Source organism: Sorex fumeus, unplaced genomic scaffold (genome assembly GCF_029834395.1).
Source record: "Sorex fumeus unplaced genomic scaffold, SorFum_2.1 ptg000039l, whole genome shotgun sequence".
NCBI classification, from domain to species: Eukaryota; Metazoa; Chordata; class Mammalia; order Eulipotyphla; family Soricidae; genus Sorex; species Sorex fumeus.
Genome location: NW_026606096.1, coordinates 6,215,315 through 6,238,727, shown reverse-complemented (window position 1 = coordinate 6,238,727; position 23,413 = coordinate 6,215,315). Strand labels below are relative to the sequence as shown.

The following is a 23,413-nucleotide window of genomic DNA, read 5'->3' as shown; positions in this document are numbered from 1 at the left end:
GGCACACTGCCCCAAACAAAATCAAACAAAATTTGGAGTTATGGCCCCCAAACAAAATCATCATATTTTAAACCCCCTCTATTTTGAAGTACAAATGGGCATATTTTTACAAATGATAGTTTTCTGGATGTATTGGATAAAATAATTAAAAATGAATTCTGGGGGCTGGAGAGGCAACACAGCACGTAAGGCTCCTGCCTTGCAAGCAGCTGACCCGAGTTCGATTCCTAGCACCACAAATGGTCTCCTAAGTCCTGCCAGGGGTGACTGCTAGTGCAGAGCCAGGAGTAAGCTCTCAGCACAGCTGAGTGTGGTCAAAAAAGAAAAGAGTTCTGTCAGTTTTATTTCACATGGTCTCTAGAAAAGAGAAAAATCACTTCTGTGGCTTGCTTTTCACTGAACGACACTTAAAACAGCGATGGGGCACCTATTTTCTACAAGGGGACACTGGTACTGGGTCTTTCAAAGGGACGTACAGAAGACTTTGCTCAAGAAGCATACATGGGGCTGTAGCGATAGCAAAGCGGGTAGGGCGTTTTCTTTCTATGTGGCTGACCTGGGTTCGATTCCCAGCATCCCATATGGTCCCCTGAGCACCGCCAGGGGTAATTCCTGAGTGCAGAGCCAGGAGTAACCCCTGTGCATCGCTGAGTGTGACCCAAAAAGAAAAAAAGAAGCATAGGTGTTTGTCCTGTCACGTTCCAGGGCCAGATCACAGGATTTTGTGGGCCTAACACAACTCTTGGGCTGGCTGTTTTTCACCACTAATTTTTAAGGAATGCCCCTTCTTTCAGTAGTTTGAAAGGGACATGTGCAGAGGATTTCTTGGCAGGGTTCTCGACACTCACCTGTCTCTGTTCTTCGTGAGAAGATTCCGCTCAATGCCTTCCATCAGGTTTTCGAAACACAGATGCATAGCCTGCTGCTTCTCTGGTGGCTGACTGTTCACGATACTGTTTCTTAGGTCAGAAAAATACTGCAGGGCAAGGAATGAGATGGGATAAGAAGAGAAGATGGAGAAAGGAGATTAGCCTGCCTCACCTGCAGGGTCATAGAAATGACTGCTGCAGCTGGAAACTTTCTGGTTCAAGCAAACACTTGCAATCTATCTTCAACCTAGTTAAAAGTCAAGAACTTTAAGTCTGTAAAGCATCCCAAAGGTCCTTGATGTAGATTCTTTTATGGGAATTTCTCAAGTCACAGCATAGTTGGAAGTAATGTGAATCTGATACATTCTCCACTCCAGTACTATTCTTTCCCTACAACCCTCCTCATCCTGCTGAACCGCCACATGTGCTAACTTCAGTCAAATGTCGGCTGGGACATGCGCAGGAAACTGCCCACACCCAAGGGTTTCTGACAAGCCTTTCTCACTGGATCCTGGAAACCAGAAGCAAACCCTAAGCCTGCTGCTGCCTGTAGCCCTGGGGATGCTCTCCTGCCATTCTCACCTTCTCATTAAGTAGTATTAAGCCGAGGAGGGGCCGGGACATAGACCACTGGTTCCTACAGTCCTCAAAGATGATGATGTTCAGCACCGTAGACAGCATCTGCAAATATAAGGGAGTGACCTGGTAGATCCGGATATTATCCACGATAATTAGCGTATCTGTGCTTAAAGGCCCTTTCATTCTAGGACTAACCGTATCTTGTGAAGCTTCATTTTAATCTTAGTTCTGTAAGACAAGCCTGCCTTTCTTCCTTCCTTCCCTTTGGGTTTTTAGGCCTCAGTGGCTGTGCTCAAGGCTGACTCCTGGCTCTGCACTCCTGGCAATGCTTGGGGGACACCTGGGGTTCCTGGGAGCAAACCTGGGGTTCAAGACTTTTGAGTACTATCTCTATTGATCCTTTCAAGGATCCAGGAGGGAGGTGTCTTATTTTACAAATGAGCAAACCTGTGTGTGCCGCACACAAGGCAAACGCCACCCCCCCCACCCCCCCGCTGTACTATCGCTCCGGCCCTGACAGCATTATCTATTTCCTTTCCTGTTCTCTAAATTGGTTGGATAATTCACTTCCCAGTTCACCCTGATTTTTGTGAGGGAAGGGAAAAGTCAAGTGAATGATTACACCAGGCAAAAATCACTTTACACTGCCATGGCTCCTAGGTGTTTGTTTAGTTAGAGCAGACATTCTGGGGAGCTGACTGAATGAGAATTGTAGACAAATATGAACATGGTTGATATCTAAATAATCCCATCTTCTTATTCTGAGGTGTTTCTGGGTTACCCCCCGCGTTGCTTAGGTGCTCAATGCTTGGGAGCGGGCCTGGCGGAGCTTGGGGGACCATATGTGGTGCTGGGGGTCAAACTGGGGGGCTGCAGGCACGGCTAGCGTATCATCCCCACACCGTGTCCCTTGCCTGGAAATCTTGTTTTTGAAAAGATGTTGCATACAAATGAACCAATGACAAGCACGTTGCTCAATCTCTGTCACTGCCCCTCCTCCCGCACTCTTGTTCCCATGTGTATGGTACTGGGTAAACAGTGTCGAGGGAGAGGACAATGCTCACTGGCGTGAGATCAGGACAACCGCTCAGATCTTCTGTATCTAAACTCCAAGTCCCGCGCAATTATTATCAATTCAGGACCCTAACTCTGCTGAGATGTCAGAGGTGAGCACCCTGCTGGGCGTCCCCTCTCCTGCAGAGAGGGTCCTCCACTGGAGGACATGCCACAAGCCTCCCTTCAGCTGCGTTACCTGCTGGATCATCTCCGGATGCTGCTGCATGATATGCAGAAAGCGGTCACTCTCCTGGTTGAGGGGTGTCGTCCTCTTCTTGTTGCTGCGTGACAGCTGCTTGAAGAGGTACGTCACGATGTGGTCCAGGCAGGAGCAGCAGCCCGTGCATACCATGGTGTCTGGAAGGAAGGGGCAGTGTTGGGACAGAGGACAAATACTGAGCCGCGGCTTTGGCTGAGATCCCAGAGACCCAGCAGACTGAAACTGGTCAGTTTTAGCTCAATCACTGCTTTGGATGTTTCCAGTTCTCTGTACTGTCCTCAAACAGCAACACTCATTTCTAGGTTTGAGAAGCATGTGTGGCAATGGAGAGAGTAAGTAATACTGAGATAGCGAACTCACCGTGGAGTAATGTGTGTCCTCTCCCTGGAGTCAAGACTTTTGAGTACTATCTCTAATTGATCCTTTCAAGGATCCAGGCGGGAGGTGTCTTATTTTACAAATGAGGAAACCAAAGTCTGGAGAGGTGTCTATGACTTGCCTTAAGATCACGCTGCTAGTAACTGAAGGGCAGCTTTCAGAGAGCACCTCTTCAGGACTGCGTCCTTATGCCCTCATGGTTTAAGAGGCCCGTTCGTGGTCTTTACACGTGCTCCTGCTTCTCTCTCCAGTTCACTCTCTTCTCAGCTCCTCTGCTGAGTGTGTGACTATTGTGTCTCCTGCTGGGTCTTGCTTACGGAGTCCAGCCTTTGCTCCGGTTGCTGCTAGAAAGCTCCCCACCCACTCGAGAATGTGCAGTATTCAGATTTACGCTTTGATACCAATTCATTTGCACAGCCTTCCTGACCTCACCTCCCCAGAACCAGGAACTGATTCTTTTAATTAATTTAATTCATTTAATTTTAAAGAAAAATTTGGGGCCACACCCGGCAATGCTCAGGGGTTACTCCTGGCTCTGCACCCAGGAATCACTCCTGGTGGTGCCTGATGGATGATATGGGATGCTTGGAGGACCATATGGGATCCATATGGGTGTAAACTTGGGTCAGCTGCAAACGTGACAAGCACCCTATCTATTGTACCATCTCTCTGGCCTGGAACTGTGACTTTTTTTTTTTTTGGCTTTTTGGGTCATACCGGACAATGCGCAGGGGTCACTCTTGGTTCATGCACTCAGAAATTACTCCTGGAGGGACCATATGGGATGCTGGAAATCGAACCTGGGTCGGTCGCGTGCAAGGCAAAAGTCTCACCCACTGTGCTATCACTCCAGTCCCTTGGAACTGTGGCATTCTTAAGAATGCCCACGGTACTTTGTACTCACCCTCACTATGGTGTGCGAATAGCAAGAATGCTGAATAGGCAGTTGTGTTTGTGTTGTGAATAGGTGCTCTGCTTATGTGCTGCATTTGTGTTGCATTTAGGTGCTGTGTAAATGTACCAAGCATATGTGCTGCTAATCACTGTATCCCTAGCATCTGGCTATTTGGAGGGAACTGGTAAGGATGTGCTGGGTAAGATGTACCCATGAATTATGGACTCCATTGTTGGAGAAACACCCCCCTCCAAGCCCCCAAGTAGCAATCCTCTGGATACTGAGCATGACTCCCCCTTTCTATAAGTGGTGTAACCAAACCAACCATCATAGCACTTACCAAGTGCAGTTAGTCCTTCGGAAATGGAAGAGAGAATATACATGATGACATGAGGTTCCAGGCTTGCAATAAAATTCATGTGGTCCTGGGTCAGGACTTCCAGTAGTGAATAGTAAGACTGGCTGAGCTTGGGGTAATCCTATTGGCAAAGGGAACAACAGAAGTTAGCATAGTTCAAGGATCCTAAATAAAACAGCTGAGCTCCCTTCAGGCAGGTAGATCCAGTTTTAGCTGAATGGAGGTAGCATATACGCCTCCAGAGAAACATTCAATCACAGTGTGAAGGGAGAGCAGACATAGGGACATGTGACATAGGCTTCATTTGTCAGTGAAGCCCCAGGCTTACCAGGAGATCGCTATGAGGAATAGAGAGGAGCAACTTGATAAAGGTTTGTAAAGCGTTGTCGAGGGCATCATCCCCATACAGACGGAAGACCCCAAAATTGACATAACTCCCGCTGAGCGCAGCCTTCAGCATGGAGAAGCAGATGGAAATGCCCTTGAGCTTCAGTGCATACACCTGATCCTTCGGGACTTCTCCGAGCGTCAGGATGCGGTTCCCTGAGACACGATACACACAGTTACTAAGTCACACTGAAATCGGTATGTCTGCACCTTTGTGTGGACCTCCCGAGACAAAGGCCCCTGGTACCATTTGGCACTGGAATACATATTTGAGTAACCGAGCGCGTCTCGGCAGTGCTAGCCGAGTTCCCACGCTACACAGCCTGGGTTATGCTCCTTTGAAGCACTCACCATACATTGTTATCATCTTGCTGGTTTCTCTGAAGAGTAAAATACCATTGGGAGAAGAGACATCAAACTGGAGTCGCTGGGATCTGGGCAGAGAGAAGAAAAGAATGTTAAGAGAGACATTATTCTGGAACCTCCAGGTCTTTCAGACCCTCATGAGTCCCGTTCTGATTCCTTTTGCACTCTGAGGTGCATATTACCTACCCTGCATGTGAAATAACCAGTAACCAAGCAAGTCACAGACATTTAACCAGTGATTAGTTTCTATCCTGAAGACCAATAGGCCAGATTTAATCTACAACTCAAATTGAATACGTTCAGAAGAAACAAAAAGCGAAATTCTTAAGATTCTACAGTTTATTAAAGTGCTGCTTCTTTAGGTTACTTCTTGGAAGTGGTATCAACCTATCAACCTACATATACTATTTTTGGGTTTCCGGGCCAGCCTGGTGGTGCTCTGGGATAATTCTGACTCAGTGCTCAGAAGTCATCCCTAGTACTCGGGGCCCATGTGTGGTACTGGGCCTTTTAACCAGATGCGGCCACCACAGCTGCATGCAAGGCAGTTGGTCTGGGTCAAGCTACATTTATTTTTATAATTCAGTGACAACTAAGGAAAGACGACCATTATTCTCATTTTTACTTTTTCTAGATGACCACACACCTTTCTCACCCCACAGGGCCAGCTAGTTTTACTTGGCAAGAAAAAAAAAATCAGGTAGAGGACTTGTCGTAAGAGAACTCAGGCAGGGAAAAAATAAATACAGCTAAACCTCAGTTTAACACTCCTGCGTTTTTCTCATCACAGAGCACATCTCCACTGGTTAGGTTTTCATGAGCTTCCCTGACTCCAGCTGTTAGGGTCCCAGTCATACCCGGGATCTCTTTCTTTCCTCTCCACCTGGAATCCATCCAGATTTCAACAATATGCTCAGAATCTACCTCTTTCCTATCTGCTCCCATTCTTACCCCTGTAGTCCCATTTTCACAAGGCAATGGGCGAAATATGCCGGTGACGTTCGGGAGACGGCATGGGATGCCAGGACCGAACCTGGTTGGCTGTGACCAAAGCAAGCGCCCTACCTGCTGTACAATGCTGTGGCCCTAAAATGCTAATGATACAGATGACGTAATTTCACCTCCTGCCTAATACAGCTCAGCAGTTCTTTGCTTCACAGCCGTGCTGTGCGGAGGTGCTGCACAATCTGGCGGCTTCTGCCTGCGTGCCTCATGTCCTACATGGTCTCCAGTCCTCTAGCCTGTGGCACTTGTCTACGCTAAGTCCCAGAAAATTGGCCCCGTCTTACGATGGTTTTCTCTGTTGGCATGAGGACATTGCTTCCCCTTTTCTCTGCGCTGCTGTCAGAACTTCTGTGATTCAGATCCTACCTTAAGCACCACCTTGTCTGAGCGGTCTGTATTCACCGACCCACCCACTTCTTTCTGAAATGATCTGTTCTACTTGTTACACTGTCTGACTTCCCTGAGAAATGTTCTAAGAGGGCAGGGATTTTGCTGGGATAACGGCTGGGAAAAGCGGCTTCAAAGAGCAGGCATGCTCAGGCATCTACATAATTTTTTGAGCCACAGCTGGCAGTGCTGAGGGCTTACTCCTGGTGGTACATGGGGGACCACAGGCGGTGTCTGGAATCAAACCGAGCCTGCTGTGTGCAAGGCAAATGCCTTACCTTCTGTTACCCTTCAGACTCTCAGGTCTCTATAAAAGAATAACTTTATTAACTAAAGCCTTGATGGAGGACATAGCCCTGTACTAACCATTCCCTCCCTGATGTAGTGTAGAAGCTACTAGAAGCTACACCCTACTATATTTTGTAGGGTGCCCTGAGTACACATATACACACCTGAAATTCTTGGCAAGGTGCTGTGTATTTTTTCCCTTCCACCCCTGAGTTGCTGGGCAAATCTAAAGGTTTTTTTTTTTTTTCTTTTTGGGTCACACCCGGCGATGCACAGGGGATACTCCTGGCTCTGCACTCAGAAATTACCCCTGGCGGTGCTCAGGGGACCATATGGGATGCTGGGAATCAAACCCGGGTTGGCCGTGTGCCAGGCAAACACCCTATCTGCTGTGCTATCGCTCCGGCTCCCTAAAGTTTGTATTTTAGACATATTTACTCCTCTTTTTTTTTCAAGTTAACCTTTTAATGATCCAGTTGCAATATGCATTAATAAATACCTTTCTTAAGAAAGGGCATTCTCAGGGCTGGTGGGAGAGCACAGTAGTGAAGGTGCATGTGGAGACCCCTGAGGGAAGCCTGGGTAGTGCCCAGCACCTGGGCAGCTCTGTCTCCTGGGGTACTTTCATGAAGTACATGGTTGAGAATCCCTGGGGGGTCCCACCCCAGCTCTGACCGAACGAGAAAAGGTATTGCAATGTGTCCCAAAGCACTCCTTTTTGTCTTTTTGGCCCACGGCTGGCGATGCATGGTACCCAGAGGAACTGAGTACCTGAGTGGTGGGGATCAAGTTACCTGAACTATAAAATATGATGGACAAGGCACCATTATTAGATACTAACCTTTGTATCTGTGGGCAGTGAAATCAGAATTTTGGTGGCTGGATTCATTTCTCCTAAAACAGATCTTTTAAGACTCTATTTAAATTGAGTGACTAATTTCCCATACACAACTCTAGCTCTGTGAATTTGGGAATATCGTTCTTTCAACAAAAACATACAGTGAACTTTTAGAAGTTTTCAAATTTTTATAGAAGTATTCCTACACATTTTATTACCTGCTTAAAACTCTCATGTAAACCAGCTTTCTGAGTGTCTTCTCAGGTCAACCATGCCTCCCTACTATGCTTACCTGTTATGAACTAATTCAGCCATCAGTTTGAGCACAGGTGTGGTACAGGCTGGATCATGGTACCACAGTTCAATTGCCCGCTGAAGAATAGGCATGTAGGATGGATATCTATAAATGAAAAGCTAAGGAAGAATTTCTGAATCCAATGCCTTTTTCTTCTAAAGAGCACAATGTATTTCACTGTAATTTATTCTCTTACGCTTCTATGATATGGTACTACTTGAAGTCAGTAAGATCAGGCTTCCTAAGCATAGGAAAGCTGCCCCCCTTTGGGGGGGGTGTAGATGGAAATGTATCTTTAAGTGCAGAAAAAGTGTGCAATGTTTCATAGGCATTGAGATTTGGGATTGAAAACCCTTTTCAAAAGGAAAAAAGGAGAAAGGGAGGGAGGGAAGGAGGAGGGGAGAAAGAGAAAGGGAGGGAGGAAAGGAGATAGAGAAAGGAAGGGGTGGGGGAGGGGAGAGCTTACAGGAGCCATGGCAGGCCTTATGAATAATTCTTCATTTTCTTTCCCTCCCCCAAGTCCTCATTCCCACTCCAGTTCTGTTAGGATACATCCACTCAAACAGCATCATGAAGCTGGTCTTGGCATTGAAGGCAAAAGCTATCCCTCTCAGGTCTCTTACAAGGCCAACTAGAGTTCTCTGTAGTAGAAGACAAAAATTAATTAAAATGGGAGGGGAAAAAACCCACTATAAATACCTGATGGAGATTTCAATACATCTGTAATCAAATTCTTCCTCTAACCATTTAATAAATACTCCTCCCCAAACATTCTGAATTGATCGTTCCATACTAGAATGTTAGCTTTGACTTAAGTTTTGGGATCTTGTTAAAAATGGATGCTGAAAAATGGATGGTATTGGCACATCATAGTAGAGTCTGATAGTTTTAAATCACTAATGTGTTACATGTAAAAGCCAAAAAAAAATTATTTAAGAGGTGAAAAGGGGCACTAATCCATATACAAGAAGAGGTGCAAGAGTCAGATGTTCTCATGGTTCAGACCTACTACAACAAATAAGTGCCAGTACCACGGGAATTCAAAAGCAGACCTGCCATGAAGAAGCAAACAAGTCTACTATGCGACATGTGGAGTTAATAGAAATAAAACTAAAATGTAGACACTTGGAACCACTGAAGACAGGATTAGGGTGGGCCGCACAAAGACTCAATATCCCACGCTCTTTCTTCTTTCTGTTTGGCACGGCAGGCAAACCCAGGGCCGAATAATTGTGAGGCATACTGACCTCCACCCCAGTCCTCAATGCTCTTAATAGAATTTCTCATGTAGACTCAAAAAAACCCCCATAAAACTGCTTTGAAAAGCTAGGCTGGACAGAGAATACAATAAAGAGGCCTGCCTTGCATGTGGCAGACCCTGGTTCGATCCTAACACTACATGGTCCATTGGGAACCTCTGGGTGTGACCCAAAACCCAAAAGAAAAAAGTTAACAGACATCAGTAGACTCAAGGAGATAGCATACTTATATTATCCTAACTCATTTATTAAAAACTGTACTTCTGCTACCAGCGTGCTTAAGTAAACAGTTTATTCCCAACTGATCCATAAACTCAGATTTTATGTCTAAAAACAAAACTACATGAGGTTTGACAAAGAAGTGGCTGACAACTGTGGTTCCGGGCCAGAGTGGCTCACTGTATTTTTACCTCATTTACGTGGAACTAATTTTACCCGTAAAGGCATTACCTCCTTCCCTCAATTAGTTGCTCAGTATGGGCTGGTACTCCAGCCTAAGTTACTGATATGTTCCACACTAACCCTGGCTTTGAATGGTACCTATCTCATATAACAAAGCACTGGTTTACATGACAGAAAGAAGATGGACAAAAGCCAAACTGTTCTGTCCACTTGGAGTTGGAAAACTAAGCCTTCTGAAGATGAACTTTGTCTTTCTAGAGAGAACTTTATTTATTTTTTAATTTTTTTTTTGTCACACCCGGCGATGCACAGGGGTTACTTCTGGCTCTGTACTCAGGAGTTACTCCTGGCGGTGCTCAGGGGACCATATAGGATGCTGGGAATCAAACCTGGGTCGGCCGCGTGCAAGGCGAAAGCCCTACCCTCTGTGCTATCTCTCCAGCCCTCTACAGAGAACTTTAGAATGTGGGGTAGAACCTGCCATTTTTGGGGAAATATCCCTGATTATTTGGCTCCCCTAAAATTCAGCCTCAGTGTTCTAACAAACATTTTCAGAAAAGTCCTATGAGTGCTAATCTTCTGGTTTTAGTTCAGAGATCTGCAGGGAAGGAGAAGTGATGCACAAGAAGCCTAGACATGAACAAAGAGAGCAACAGGAATTGGGACTCCATGGAGCTCCAGGCTGTGAGTTCCATCCCTCATCTTAAAACTCTAACCAAGTGTGAAGAGCCCAGGCACACACCGCAACTGAGTCAGTGAGCATCCTAACGTGCAACGGAGAGCACGACCAGGTGTGCAAAGCACTGCAGCCAGAGCTGGGGAGCTGTCAGCATGTCTGCCAGGGCCCCACCCGGAAGGAAGTCAGAGCTCTAGAGGCAGCAGGCAGAAGCTAAAGGGCTAAAAATTCCTTATTATCTGGGACACACAATGGCTTGTGTCAAAGAAGAAATTGTAATGGAAATTAGCAAATACAAAAATACAAATAATGAAATTGTAAACACAGCAAAACTTGTAAATTAGTGGATTTCAGAACCCCGTTTCGCAACAGCGTCAATGAATGTAATGCTACCCAATTGTATTCTTAAAAGTGGTTAGCATAATTAAAATTTATCTTTTTATTTCACACACACAAAAAAATCTGGAATAACATTTATAGTTTTTAGTGGTTATATTAGGTAAAAAAAAAGCTAAAAAGTTATAAATCTAAAATAATAAAATAGCTCCAAGGAAAATATATGAGAACAAAGATCAAAAATAAATGAAGTAATTTTTTTTTTGGCAAAGATTAATAAAATCGACAAATCTGGCAGGACTGTTCTATTAAAAATAAGTACTAATAAGCACTACTAAAATTAAACATAAGTAGAGATATAAAAGAGATTAAAAAGGCAATGAGAAAAACTGTCAAGTAACCATGCTTATACAGTTGACAATTTAGGTTAAAAAAATTACCAAGGGCTGGCTGGTTAAGGACACAATGTAACATAAAGAATTTATACATCGATACTGGTTCTTTTATTTTAAAACTCTAGGTGTCCAAGTGAATGAAATAAAAACCTCCATCAGTGGAGCTCAGGCTAAGAATGCGTTTCTGCGGTGCTGGCTGTTGAGTTGCTGGCGGGGACGGTGCCCGTGAGAAAGGACTTACCTTAGCCTCCTGCTCATTGAAACTATTAGTGCTGAACATCTGGGCCACCGCCTCGAAAGCTGCCGTGAGCGGCAGCATGAACTGCTCATACTGATCCTCGTCCTCTCCTGTAAGAAAACAATGCAACATGAAGAAGCCCGCGACTCTATACACATGCAAATAAAAAGAACAAGCCGATATAAGGACAACACAAGGAGGCCCCTTAATTATTCCAACAGATATTAATGGTGGTTTCAAAACAAAAACCAATAAAAGAGTGGTTTCAAAATATATAAAGAAAAATTTAAAGTAGAAAAGTATCCAAATCACCCAGTTCAGGCATGCTCAGGTGTTTCTGGTGCCGAGTCACCAGAGAGCCTGCTAGGATGCGAGGTCATTGGTTTTTCCTTCTGTGAGAACTCTAGCTGGATGACAAAGGATCACATCTGGCGCGTGACAAAGAGGTGACACCACAAACCTGATTTAGGGGCTCGGAGACTCTATTTATACCTTTCGTTTTTCCGAACATCGTAATGTCATTTTAGTAGGATTAAATTTATATAGCTCAAATTTAAATTAGCTGACCCCCAGACACGTTACAATATAGTTAGAAGGGCACTTAAGCCTTTCCAGTTCACGTGGGCCAGTAAACCGGGCATTTCAGGGTTTCTCACAGGGTTTGCGCCTCGGTGTGGGGTAAGGGGTCAGCAGTCAGGAATCTCAGTTCTCCTGCTTTACAGACGAGGACATGAACAGAATCTCAGCACCACTGTGCACCAGAGGAAAACTCGGGCATGTACTGTCACCATCTGGTCACAGGACTGAGCCAGCGGGAGCTGTTCTTGGTGAATCAGACGGTATTGCCGGCAGCTTTATTACTGTAGGAATCACAGAAAGGACCTCCACCACATTGCGTTCTCTATCCTCAAAACTTTTAACCAGGCCAGACAGTCTCTAGGATTTATTGCAGTACCTAAATCCACCATGAGGAGACGCCCAAGTGCTGTGTAGAAGGTAGTTCGACACCGCATGTCTGTCAGGTTGGACTGATTGTTAATACCCAAAAATGAAAAGTGCTCACTCTATTGAAGAAAAGAAAACAAGTTTAAAAGATAAAAAACATAATAAGCTGGAGGCAGGACGCAGACCCGTCATTTCAGAATTATGGTGCTCTTTAAATAATGGCCAAGCAGTTATTCCGTAAGGATAGGAGGGGCATTTAAAGATTTCCGTGACGTACATTTTATCTTAGCATGTAAACCAAGATAAAATGATGAACTACGTTTTATCTTGGCAGCATGGGACTTAGCAGCTCAGGTCACCTGGAGCCCCAAGAGCAGCTCTGGTGGCAGTGAGTGTGATCTGGCAGCGTGGAAGGATGCAACGGTGGTGGCACCAAGCACCTCAACTTAAACACCCCCCGAGGAGTTCACGGCGTGGGGGTGGGGCTGGGGGTGTGGGGCGGTCGGGGAGTCAGGGCGAGGGCCTGAGCTCACTCACCGTGTGATTGTTCAGCATGAACTGTACGGCACTCAGCTTCACTAGCTTCCTTACGCTACTGTATGTAAAGACAAAGGCCGAGGGTCAAGGAAAGCGGGAACACATGCTCAGACTCCAGAATGCGGAACCGAAATATTCTAAGACAAAGCAGTTTTTTTCCTTTTTTCTAAGAGTGAATATCCCTACCAGACATCTAATTTTCTTAAGTATAACACTGTGCTCTATTCTCAGCAGTCTTTAGCTGGGAGAAGGGATACCCACACTAAGTATCTATCTAGCAGAAAGAAAACCCAGAAGCTTTCTCCAAATCAAGAATAAGCCAGGCATATCCCAGAAAAGCTGGTCCCAATGGGGGCTCTCAGAAAATTAAGCACTGCCTAAGGCAAGCATTCTCCACAGCGCATAACTTCCCTAAGCAGGAGAGTGCCACTAGCTTTGGGTATCTTGGGGCAAACCAAGAAGAAAGTCACTCACGCAATTTTTAAAAGGGTTTACTTCTCTTGCTGGGCTCTCCGAGAGGGGCAGAGGAATCAAACCCGAGTTAGCCTCGTGCAAGGCAAATGCCCTACCCGCTATACTATTGCTCCAGCCCTCTCGGAGAGCCTGGAAAGCTACCTGTGACGTATTTGATATGCCAAAAACCATAACAAGAATTCTCACAATGGAGATGTTACTGGTGCCCGCTCGAGCAAATCGATGAGCAAATCGATGAACAACGGGAAGACAGTGCTACAGTGCTACTTCTCTTGCAAAACCCTGCTAGAAAAGACTTTCTTAGAGTAATTCACACTTGACAGTCGGTCTAATCCAAGGCAAGTAGTAGGGAGGACACTACTTTTATTTGTATATGTGCAATCAGGGTATTTCTACCAATCAGGAGCCTGGCTAGACAATGCTGCCACTGAGAATGCTGAAATCATGGCCGGAGGATAGCCAAGATGAGGCAGATCTGCTGTGTATTTCTCAAACCTAGGGATAAGCATTAGTCAATGATTAGCTTGTACATAGATTCATTTTGATGGTTATGCTTTTTACTGGGGGTGGGAGGGTGGGGAGGAAAAGGGTTTGGGTTATATCCAGCAGTGCTCAGGGCTCTGCATGCAAGGATCACTCCTGGCATGCTCGAAGGACCATAAGGTGTGCTGGGGATAGAACCTGGGTCGACCAAGTGCACAGAAAGTGTCCCACCCACTGCACTAACTCTCTGGTCCTGGGGGACTCCCGTTTTTAAGACTGGCACACCACAATGCTGTAAGCCCAGAGCGAGTTTGGAAAAAGGATATCCAATGGAGAGGTCATTCAGAAGCTGTAGTGTCTTGGAGGTGATTGGTTCACAACGGCCCCAGTACTTCAGATTGGTAATGCTGAGGACAAAAAAAGACAAACAAAGTAGCATACTTTTGATCTGCCTGGCTTCCTGGAGAACTGGCAGAAGAAAATCATCCATCAGAGTCATCACACATCTGCATCACCAAGTCACAGACATCACAACCACAAAAAAATGGGTATAAAATCTCCGTACTTACATTTGGTGGACTAGAAAAATTATCCTTCAGAAAATCTTCACTACTTGGTTCCAAAGCTACACTGGCCCATACCCAGGCCCTTGGAATTCTGGGGCACTCCAGGGCTGGTTTCTGCAGCAAGGGTAAGAGATTTCTGCGGCAGTGACAACATGCAGACGTATGCGATTCTGCACCTGCACCATCCACTGTCAGCTGCAGAATTCTAGTAGCCCTTGCTTCTGGGTTCTTAGCTGGCAGAGTCCTTTAGACCCCCTTTGCCTTTTTTTCTTTCATCTTAAATGATTAACCAGCTCTTGGATACGAATGTTTAGGCTTGGGATGGTTGGAAGGAGACAAAATGTCAGTTTGCACACAGCCCTGGGTCATACAGGTGGCTCCTAGTGTGTGCTGTTGTGAACAGAGCTCCTAAAAAGGGGGAGACAGGACCAACTGGGCACAGCTTAAAAAAACAGAACAAAACAAAAAGGGCCAATCAGAGGCTCCAACTTTGAAGACAAACAACAACGCAAAATTTGGGAGGTTCAAGACTTCCAAAAGGTCTGACGGTTCTCGAGAGGAATCTGCCCATTTCCAAGCAGGCCCCTCCTGAGGGCCGGATCTAGTGGAAACTGGCACCACGTGCCTATACTGAATGCCTGTTGTTGGCATCCCTGGTGATACCGTGGCAGGGCTGGAGGTGTGCACCCACCACTAGGAGGGAGGTCCATCCTGCTAATGGCACGATAGGGTCTCACTCAGGAAGGGATTTCAGATTCCAAAGATGAGATTCCGCATTCCGAAATTAGGTCCTTGTCTGCTCAAGCCTGGAATGCTCTGGGGCCGGGCCACATCTCTAAAGCACATCTCTAAAATTGTCACACACTCAGATGCACGATTTTCTGACGCAAACGATCAATGCTGAAATACCAAGGCACTGGCAACACAATGCCAAAGTAACACACTTTACTTTGTAATAGGATTGCAGGGATTCGTGCTGGTGGCAAGCGAGAACACTTACATTTTTCCTATGAAGACACTTAGGACCATGGTCTCATCATTCAAGCCCAGAACTTCTGAGAGCCGGCGGTACAGCTGGTGTTAAGGGAAGTAATCAGAAAACATGGATCAGAAAAACCATATCCTAGTACCGTGTTTGTCCTCATTCATCAATGGCTAATATACGGGCAAATAACCAACAACAAAGCTGAGGAAGAAGTCTCTCAGAGGGAGAAGCCAGTTTCTAATTACTACTAAAGACTGATGAACAGGAAATTTTTTTCTGGCCCCCTTTAACAGTGAAATTAGACAAGATGAAAAACCTTACACTGTTTTGCATTAATTCATGTAAAGAGACTGATATTTCTAACTTGAGAAAGAGCAACAGATATTTTAAGTGGCCAATTGTTAGAACATATAAACCACTAGGGAAATGGCCCTAATTCTTTGGTGAATCTCCTCAAATTCTAGAGATTAAGATGAGACTTTTGTACTTTTCTGGTAACTGAAATTTGCTATCAGCTGTTGCCCTCCATTGGGAATCCCACAGGAAGAAGTGACAGCCAACGGAAAGTCTGTTACCTTAGAGGATTTTTGCACCTGGTCCCCAATGTAGATCTTACGGAACTGTTCAAAAAAGCTCAGCATGGCCAACTCTAACTTCTCATTCCCCGCCTGAGCCAGGCGAGAATCCGTCAGGTTCATCAGCTGTAGCACCCTAGAGAACAGAAGCAATGATCCTCTCAACAGCAACAGCAGGGCATCCGCAGCACGCTAGAGCCCAAACAGCCTTGTCTCATGTCTTTCCCTTCATTCTCTACACGCGCGAAGCTCCACTGGCCATCAAGGTCTCCATTTCTGCCCCACAGGAGGCATACCTGGGAACCTAATGACTAGCGAGATGCTCAATACTTCAATCTACTGAGGAGAAGGCAGAACCCACAGTTCAAATAGTATTAAGAATACTGGAATGATGGCCAGTGGCATGTAGAGAGCTTGGCTTCCATCTTCAGTAATGCCCTTCAACCTTCTCAAAAGAAAATCAAAACCCATTGACATTGAGGGTAATGATCTTTCTTGCAACTTCTGAGAGAGTGTGGGTTATTAATTTCTGAGATCCCATTCTTTATCTATAAAACGAGGAGGACTAAATTAGACTAGTGGTTCTCCACTTTTTCCCCCACAGAGCCATGAAAAGAATGCATACATATGAAGGACAAGCTCAACCACAGGTAACACTCCCTCTGGACGTCCCTACGGACAGACAAGCAGGAATGCCACCCAGCCCCTGCCAAAAGCAAGGGAGTGAATACTGCTAAAATAATGAAAGAGATGTTGCTACAAGTGGGATACCCAACTTCAGAAAAATAGCGGCCACCACCACACAAGAGGGTTAGGGAGTGAGTCCCAGGGTGCTCGGGAGATGAGGCGCTTCTGCTGGGGATGTGTGGCAAGTGGCTTGGTGACCAGGGCCCCTCGGTGCTTGAAACAATTCAGGCCTTGAACTTGCTAGGCATATGTTCTACTGCTTGAGTCATCCTGTCTCAATTTAACATTTTGAAAGTGTAAGAACAGGTAAGCCATCTGTGACATATGGTGAGGGAATTACACTAGATCATTGTTACAATGTTTAAATTAATAATCCATATTAAATTTTTGTTCAACTCTTCAAAAAGTCCAGTGGGGCATGAGGTGAGAGCTTCTGGCAGAACTAGGCATCTAAGGGCAGACGTGCAGCTAATAAACAAAAATGGGGGTTGAAAAAGGTAACAGATGTTAATAATATGGATTAAAATATGTGGGAACCAACACACATTTGAAGGCATCCATCATGCGAAAATACGTGTCTCAGGAGATCATTTTAGAACCCCTCAGGGTAGTAATTCCACAAAGACACAAAACCATTTTCATGAAAATACAAAAGCATTATTTCACTTTTATTTGCATTTGTACAAGAGAGCTGTGGGCTTGCAGAGGCGATGTGACTGTGCGCTCCACAGGCTGAGTGGAAGGAGCTGTGAAAACCAGCTGACCCCAGGCCTGACGCTCAAACAAAGCTGCTGTTCTTAATTTGGGGGTGAAAGATAGCTACTGTTAAAATATATTATTTCTCAACATATTTGGGGCTTATTGTTATTTACTTTTGGAAGAATGCATTTAATTTTTATGGTGTTGGGCCCGAGGTCTTATTTTTGGAGGGATTTCTGGGACATACCTGGCGATGCTCAGGGGTGACTCCTGCCTCTACACTCAGGAATTATTCCTGGTGATATTTGGGGTACTGCATGGGATACCGGGGACTGCACCTGGGTCAACCGCACGCAAGGCAAGAGCTCTACCCACTGTACTATCTCTCTGGCCCCTTTATTATTATTTTTAAAAAACAGCCTCACACATATAAAGCAAATGTTCTTTTATTGTTGCTTTGACCCCTAACCCAAGCCCTTCGCATGCAGGGCTTATGCTCTCACCACTGAGCTACATCCCAGGTCTCGCTGCCTTTTTTTGGGCCATATCTGGGGGTGATCAGGGCTTACTCCTGGCTCTACCGTTCCGGGGACCATAGAAGATGCCAGAAAGAAGCTGGGTTGGTATCCTACTGGGTGGACTATTGCTCCAGCTCCTATTACTTTTAAATTAGTAAATAAAATTTTACTTTCTAGTAAGTATTACTGACAGAGGTCATAGTACTTAAAGGAAGTCCTGATGAAAATGTTTGAGAGTTTCTAGAAAAATCCTCCATTCTCATTTCTGTGTTTAGAAAAGTATTAGGAACTACTAATCATGTAATGGTTTTGAGTAAGACAGAATCCATACAAAAAAAAAAAAAACCACCAACCAACCAAACAAAAAAACAACAAAACAAAACAAACCCTTGAAAAATATTGAGTGGATAGCATATGGTTAACAAATATAAAAGGCTATAGTAAATTGATAATTTTATCTTTGGGGATATATGAAGACCCAAGTTTCCTATCAGATTTATTCCTGACATGGCAAAACAACAGTTCACATCTTACCAACTCTGAGATACTGTTAATTTAATTTTGTTTGTTTGCTTGGGGAACCCTATGGGATGCTGGGGATAGAACTTGGGTTGGCTGCATGCGAAGCAAGTGCCCGACCTGCTGTACTATCATCTCTCAGGCCCCTTTTTTATTATTATTTTTCATACATATAAAACAAACGTTCTTTTGCTGAGCTATAATCCTGGTCCTGAGATAGTTGTCTTTAAATAGAATTATTTGCTTTGGTTTTTTTTCTTTTTTGGGGGGTGGCTAGGGTAGTGGATGGACTTCCCAAGTGGGGCTCAAGAGGTCAAGGACCCCATCAGTGATTCTCTGCCACCGGCACGTCAGTTCAGCGAAAGGCTATGAGGCTTCGTGGCCCCTGGGGCCCTGCAGTGCCCGGGGAGCAAGGCAGGGCCAGGACCAGTTCTGGTAATGCCTGGGGGACCAGGTGGTGCTCAGAACCAAACCCAAACTGGGCACATACAAGGCTCATGCCCTAATTGCCTAATTGCTGTACTATCTTCTACTTCTTGGACCTTTTGGTTTCATTAAACTGTTTCCATAACTTCCTTGCTGAATACTGTCAAAGTGGTTTTTTTTTTTAAAGTAAGTAACAAGGCAGAGTTCTTGCAATACTTAAAAATGGTCTGAGGTTGGAATTGTATAAACCTTCATCTCCACGTACGATCAGCTTTTTCAGATCATATAGTCTATAATCAAGGAGGAGATGTTAACGGGTATGTCCACCTCCTGCGGTCCCAGGTTCTGAAAGGAGTCGGGCTGGGCCAGAGCTGTGAAACGGAAGGCCTCTGTGGAAGCACTTACCGACAGACCAGCTCGCCATCCATAGCATCCTGCTCGTCAGTGCTGGCGAAAGAGACTCGGCCGCCAATCACAGCCCCGATGATGTAAACCAGCCACGTCAGCCTTCCTGCAACAGGTTGTGTTTACAGATAATTTAATGGAGCAATTCTTCACTGTGGTTCATTTCTTACTATGAAGCTCCTTAATCTTAACACCATGGAAACACCCCCCCCCCCCCGCCCCGCCAAATCATACAGAATATCGCTACTACTTAAGTAAGGCCCATATCAAAGGAGACATCCTTCATTCAGGCAAGCTTGTATTTGTACAGAGCAGTACCTTGTTTATGCTCACAGGTCACTCCTGGTGGGCTTGGAGTGCAGGGGATGGAACCCAGGCCAGCCACATGCAAGCCATATATGCCCTAGCTGCTGCGCTACTGTTCTGACTACACCAAAAGCAATACAATCTTAAACACTCTGTTACAGATAAAATCTCACTTGGTTTTTACCAGTTCCCTGTGGCATTTATTCACAAATATTCTTTTTAGTCCACGGAGATAACGGGGTGATCTGGAGGAGAGGGCGAGTGGAGGGGCTCCAGTAGGCCTCCCCTGCGCCGGCCACCCCACACTCACCCTCCTGCACCGCGATATCCATGGGACTGGCGCTGGCGCTCTGCAGCAGCTCCTGGTAGGACTGGGCTGACTGGTCAAACAGCTGCACCAGGAGCGCACACGTCTTCTCATATTCACAGCGCCCGATGGTTGACAGCTGGTCCAACTGCTGCTGGACCAGGCCTGTGTCCTCCAGAGGGTCCTCCAGCCCATCTCTACTCCCAAGAGAAGGAAACCGCTCTTAAACTGTGCCCACTGATCTCCCCACTGGTGGAGTTCTTTCCCTCCATTTAGCCATCACCAATCTCCAACCTACAGGTTCACACCCCCAAACTACGTTTTACTACGAAAAATACAAAAGGAAGGCAGATGTCTTTACCCTACCACCAGTTTCCTCTGAGAAGATTTTGCTGGGGGCTGGGGGGACAGTTCAAAGGGATGGAAAACATGACTTAAACGTTCAAGGCCCTGGATTTGGTCCCCAAGCATCACATGACCCTCAAGGTACAGCTCTGGTGGGGCCAAGAATTGCCAGGAGCTACTTCAAATCCCTGAACACCACTGGGGAGCTCTCCACCCTCAGAAAGAATATTCTGCTGTTGGTGTCTGACCTCTCTAGACTAATTCTTAGTCCTTTGATATTTCTTGGCTCTGGTCTTTGGAGCCATAGCCCTTGGGTCTTAAGTCTTTTGCCTGTTCTGGTCTAAGTAAACCTTGGGGTTTTAAGTATTCCTTCCATGAAGATACTGAGAATAAAGATGTGTTTTAGGAACCAGGAACCTTCAGACTTTAGGGAAGCATTAACACTTCTAACAAGTAATAGGAAACCCTCAATGAGCTCTATGGCATATCAAATGTATACACTCATAGCAATCCTACTAATCATGCTTAGTAGGATTTAAAAAAAAATAGTATCTTATCACATAAATGATCTCAGTGCAGGTAAAGGTTTTCCAACAGGTGTAGGCTCACTTGTTCTTTCATATATCAGTATGCTAATATAGCAGCACAGTACCACTGTAATGAACAGTTCTTAATATGTTTACTATGGCTCACACAGTGGCCCAAATCATACAGCACCTCCGTCCTCACCGTAGTTGTATGAGGTAGATCGAAAATGAGAAACAAGCCTAGGCCCAAAGCCACGGATGTAACTTCTCCCCAAAAATGCCTCACTGGAAACCATGTGGATCCTCAACAACAAATACCAGCTAAAAGAATACTTTCACAAATACTGTTATTACTCCTATGACGATCATATGCACTTGAGTGAGCAAATTAAGAATTCAACTTAAAATTCAGACGTACAGAGTCAAAGTAAGTCCCTCTGAGAAACAACTAATAATAAAAAAATATTCCAAAAAGGTTCCTAAACAGAGTAACTCCATTTTGTGTAGGTCGTTTTTATGGGATGGGGTGGAGGATGGGGAGGGGACTGATTCCCTGGCAGTGCTCAGGGAATCATATGTAGTATTACTGGGGACTGAACCTGGGGGTTGGTCACAACAAGGCAAGTGGGTAAGACATACATATTTTAAAAATGACCCCATCTTGTTAATTTTTAAAAGAGTCTGATACATCTTTTGCTATAGATTTTTGGCTTGACTGTCAATGCATGTCGAGAGAAACTTTGTTAATGTAATGCAACTAGTGACTGGTTGCCTAAAGTTCGTCTATCTTCTAGTAAACTCTGGGTTGTATAACATTTAGGAGTTCACATTCAGTACGTATGAATACACTAATGTTTCTCTCATGTCTGTTTACGGGCCACACCTGGTGATGCTCAGGGGACCATAGGGGGTGTTGGGTAGTCAAGTACCCTACCTGATTACCATCGCTCCAGTCCCATGTTTTCTCTCATGTTTAAAAAAAATGGTGAGAGCAAACATACTAATAATGCTTTGTAATCAAAGCATACCACTATTGGGTGAATAGGGTATGATTAAAAGGGTATGAATAGATAAGCAGGATGCCAGAAAGAAAGACCAGTCTTTCAGACTTTATGCCATCATATAACGTTACTCTGCTGACATGAAGAAACAACCATTACTAGTACTAGTTGACGCTGCTGCAGGGCCCGGAGAGAGCCAGAGGCCCTCACCTCAGGATGATATGCACAGACTCCAAGCGGGATGTAATGTAGGCTTTGGTGACCTCGGGGGTGTACGTCTCCAGCATGTGGGGCTCCGTCGCTTTCACATATGGCACAGATGCTGCCAGCCGCTGCCAGAGGCTCAGGAGATAATGCACACTATTGGGGGCAAATTCCCAATGCTAAGGAAAACCAAAAGAGTAGAAAGCACATTTCTCATCTTAATACACAACTCATTAGTTCCACATCACTGGGGACAAAGGGTAAGGACTTCACTCAAAGGTAAACTCTTAAAAACAACTGCTTTGTTTTGCAAACAATAACCCATCTAGTGGGTCTATTTCAGAAATTAGGCATCTGATGAAAAGAGCTCTCCTTGGCTTGCTGTGGTAATCTTATCACAAATCAAGTCTTGGGTAAATGGTTCTCAAGTAGCCGCACACATGAGAAGCACTTGGAAAACTTGTTAGAAATACGGATGCCGTTACTACTAGACCGACTGAACCAGAAACCAAGGTGTACCACCCAAACACCTGTACTTTTTATCAGGCACCCCAGAGGATCTTGAAGCAAGCTGCCATGTCTGAATGAAACAGCCCTTTCTTACACGGCTGAGGAAGCGAGGGCACAGCCTTTCTCTTTATTTCTGTCTCTATTCCTGTCCTGATCTTGCCTTTTTCAAGCTGACTGAGGGGGCTTCTCTCTATCGGGAATCTAAGCAGTTATCCTTACAATTGCCACACGCTCCTCTAACCAAACTGCCTGCGGGAGCAAGTAAGTACACTGCCAAGAGTAACTCCTTTGCAGGTTACACTCTACTCATAGTTTCCTGTGCCAAGGTATTGTAAGGCTAAAATCATGAGGAAGAGGGTCCAGAGTTTAGAGTTAGAGATATATGATCAAAGGCAAACCTGGAGGCTGGTCACTGTGAAGTTAGCTATTAATCGGATGACTTCAGGATAGTTTTCAACTTTCACTAATTCTCCAAGTTGGTAGTTACTCTTCAATCTGGCCAGTAGTCTGCAAAACTCATGGTAATTGTTTGGGTCTGATAAACTCTGGTGATAGTAGAAAAAGGAAATAAAAGAAGAGTCATCATTCATTATGCTTCCAGAATAATCTCTAGACGGCGAGCAGGGAAGGGAGTCTACTTCAAACTGTCACTTCTGTTCACGTTTCAACACATTTTAAAAAGCCACGTTTAAAAGGGATTGTTACTGCTATCATCTCTTCTGGTTCAGGCTCACGTGAGTTGGGATTACTAGTCTCGATTTTAGTCTCAATTTAGGAGTTTAAAAAAGAAGTTCAGAAGGGTCATATTACTTGTCTCAAGTTGTAACACTGAGTAACTGGAGAAAAAGGACAAGAACGTAGGATGACCTGTTTGCTTCCCACCAAAGGAAAGATGGACACTCTCATATCTGTTGAATTAACTAAGCACAAATAACCTAGTGGCAAAATTAGCATGTATATGTATGTGTGTGTATATATATATACACACACACGTACACACACACAAACACACACACTATATAAACATAACTAGTTCGGGGGCCATGCCCGGTGGTGCTCAGGTCTTACTCCTGGTTCTGTGCTCAAGAAACCATAAGGGATGCCAAGGATTGAACCTGGGTGAACCATGGGGTCAGCCATGTGCAAGGCAAGTGTTCTACCCACTGT

The 23,413-nt window shown here is 45.0% G+C and overlaps 1 protein-coding gene across 2 annotated transcripts in view; it reads right to left on the bottom strand.

Moving 5' to 3' along the window:
• XPO7 (exportin 7) overlaps positions 1-23,413 on the bottom strand; it is a 94,851-nt gene that overhangs the window by 2,582 nt on the left and 68,856 nt on the right. For both annotated transcript variants that reach the window (XM_056118919.1, XM_056118920.1), the window contains exons 10-27: positions 22,645-22,791; positions 21,743-21,915; positions 19,663-19,856; positions 19,047-19,152; positions 15,793-15,928; positions 15,233-15,306; positions 13,993-14,073; positions 12,710-12,773; positions 12,183-12,291; positions 11,231-11,337; positions 8,474-8,562; positions 7,919-8,026; positions 5,094-5,176; positions 4,684-4,898; positions 4,338-4,476; positions 2,701-2,861; positions 1,452-1,550; positions 849-976 (exon numbers count right to left, since the gene is read on the bottom strand). In XM_056118919.1, coding sequence (XP_055974894.1) covers positions 849-976; positions 1,452-1,550; positions 2,701-2,861; positions 4,338-4,476; positions 4,684-4,898; positions 5,094-5,176; positions 7,919-8,026; positions 8,474-8,562; positions 11,231-11,337; positions 12,183-12,291; positions 12,710-12,773; positions 13,993-14,073; positions 15,233-15,306; positions 15,793-15,928; positions 19,047-19,152; positions 19,663-19,856; positions 21,743-21,915; positions 22,645-22,791 — 2,213 coding nt within the window. The remainder of the gene's footprint in view (positions 1-848; positions 977-1,451; positions 1,551-2,700; positions 2,862-4,337; positions 4,477-4,683; positions 4,899-5,093; positions 5,177-7,918; positions 8,027-8,473; positions 8,563-11,230; positions 11,338-12,182; positions 12,292-12,709; positions 12,774-13,992; positions 14,074-15,232; positions 15,307-15,792; positions 15,929-19,046; positions 19,153-19,662; positions 19,857-21,742; positions 21,916-22,644; positions 22,792-23,413) is intronic.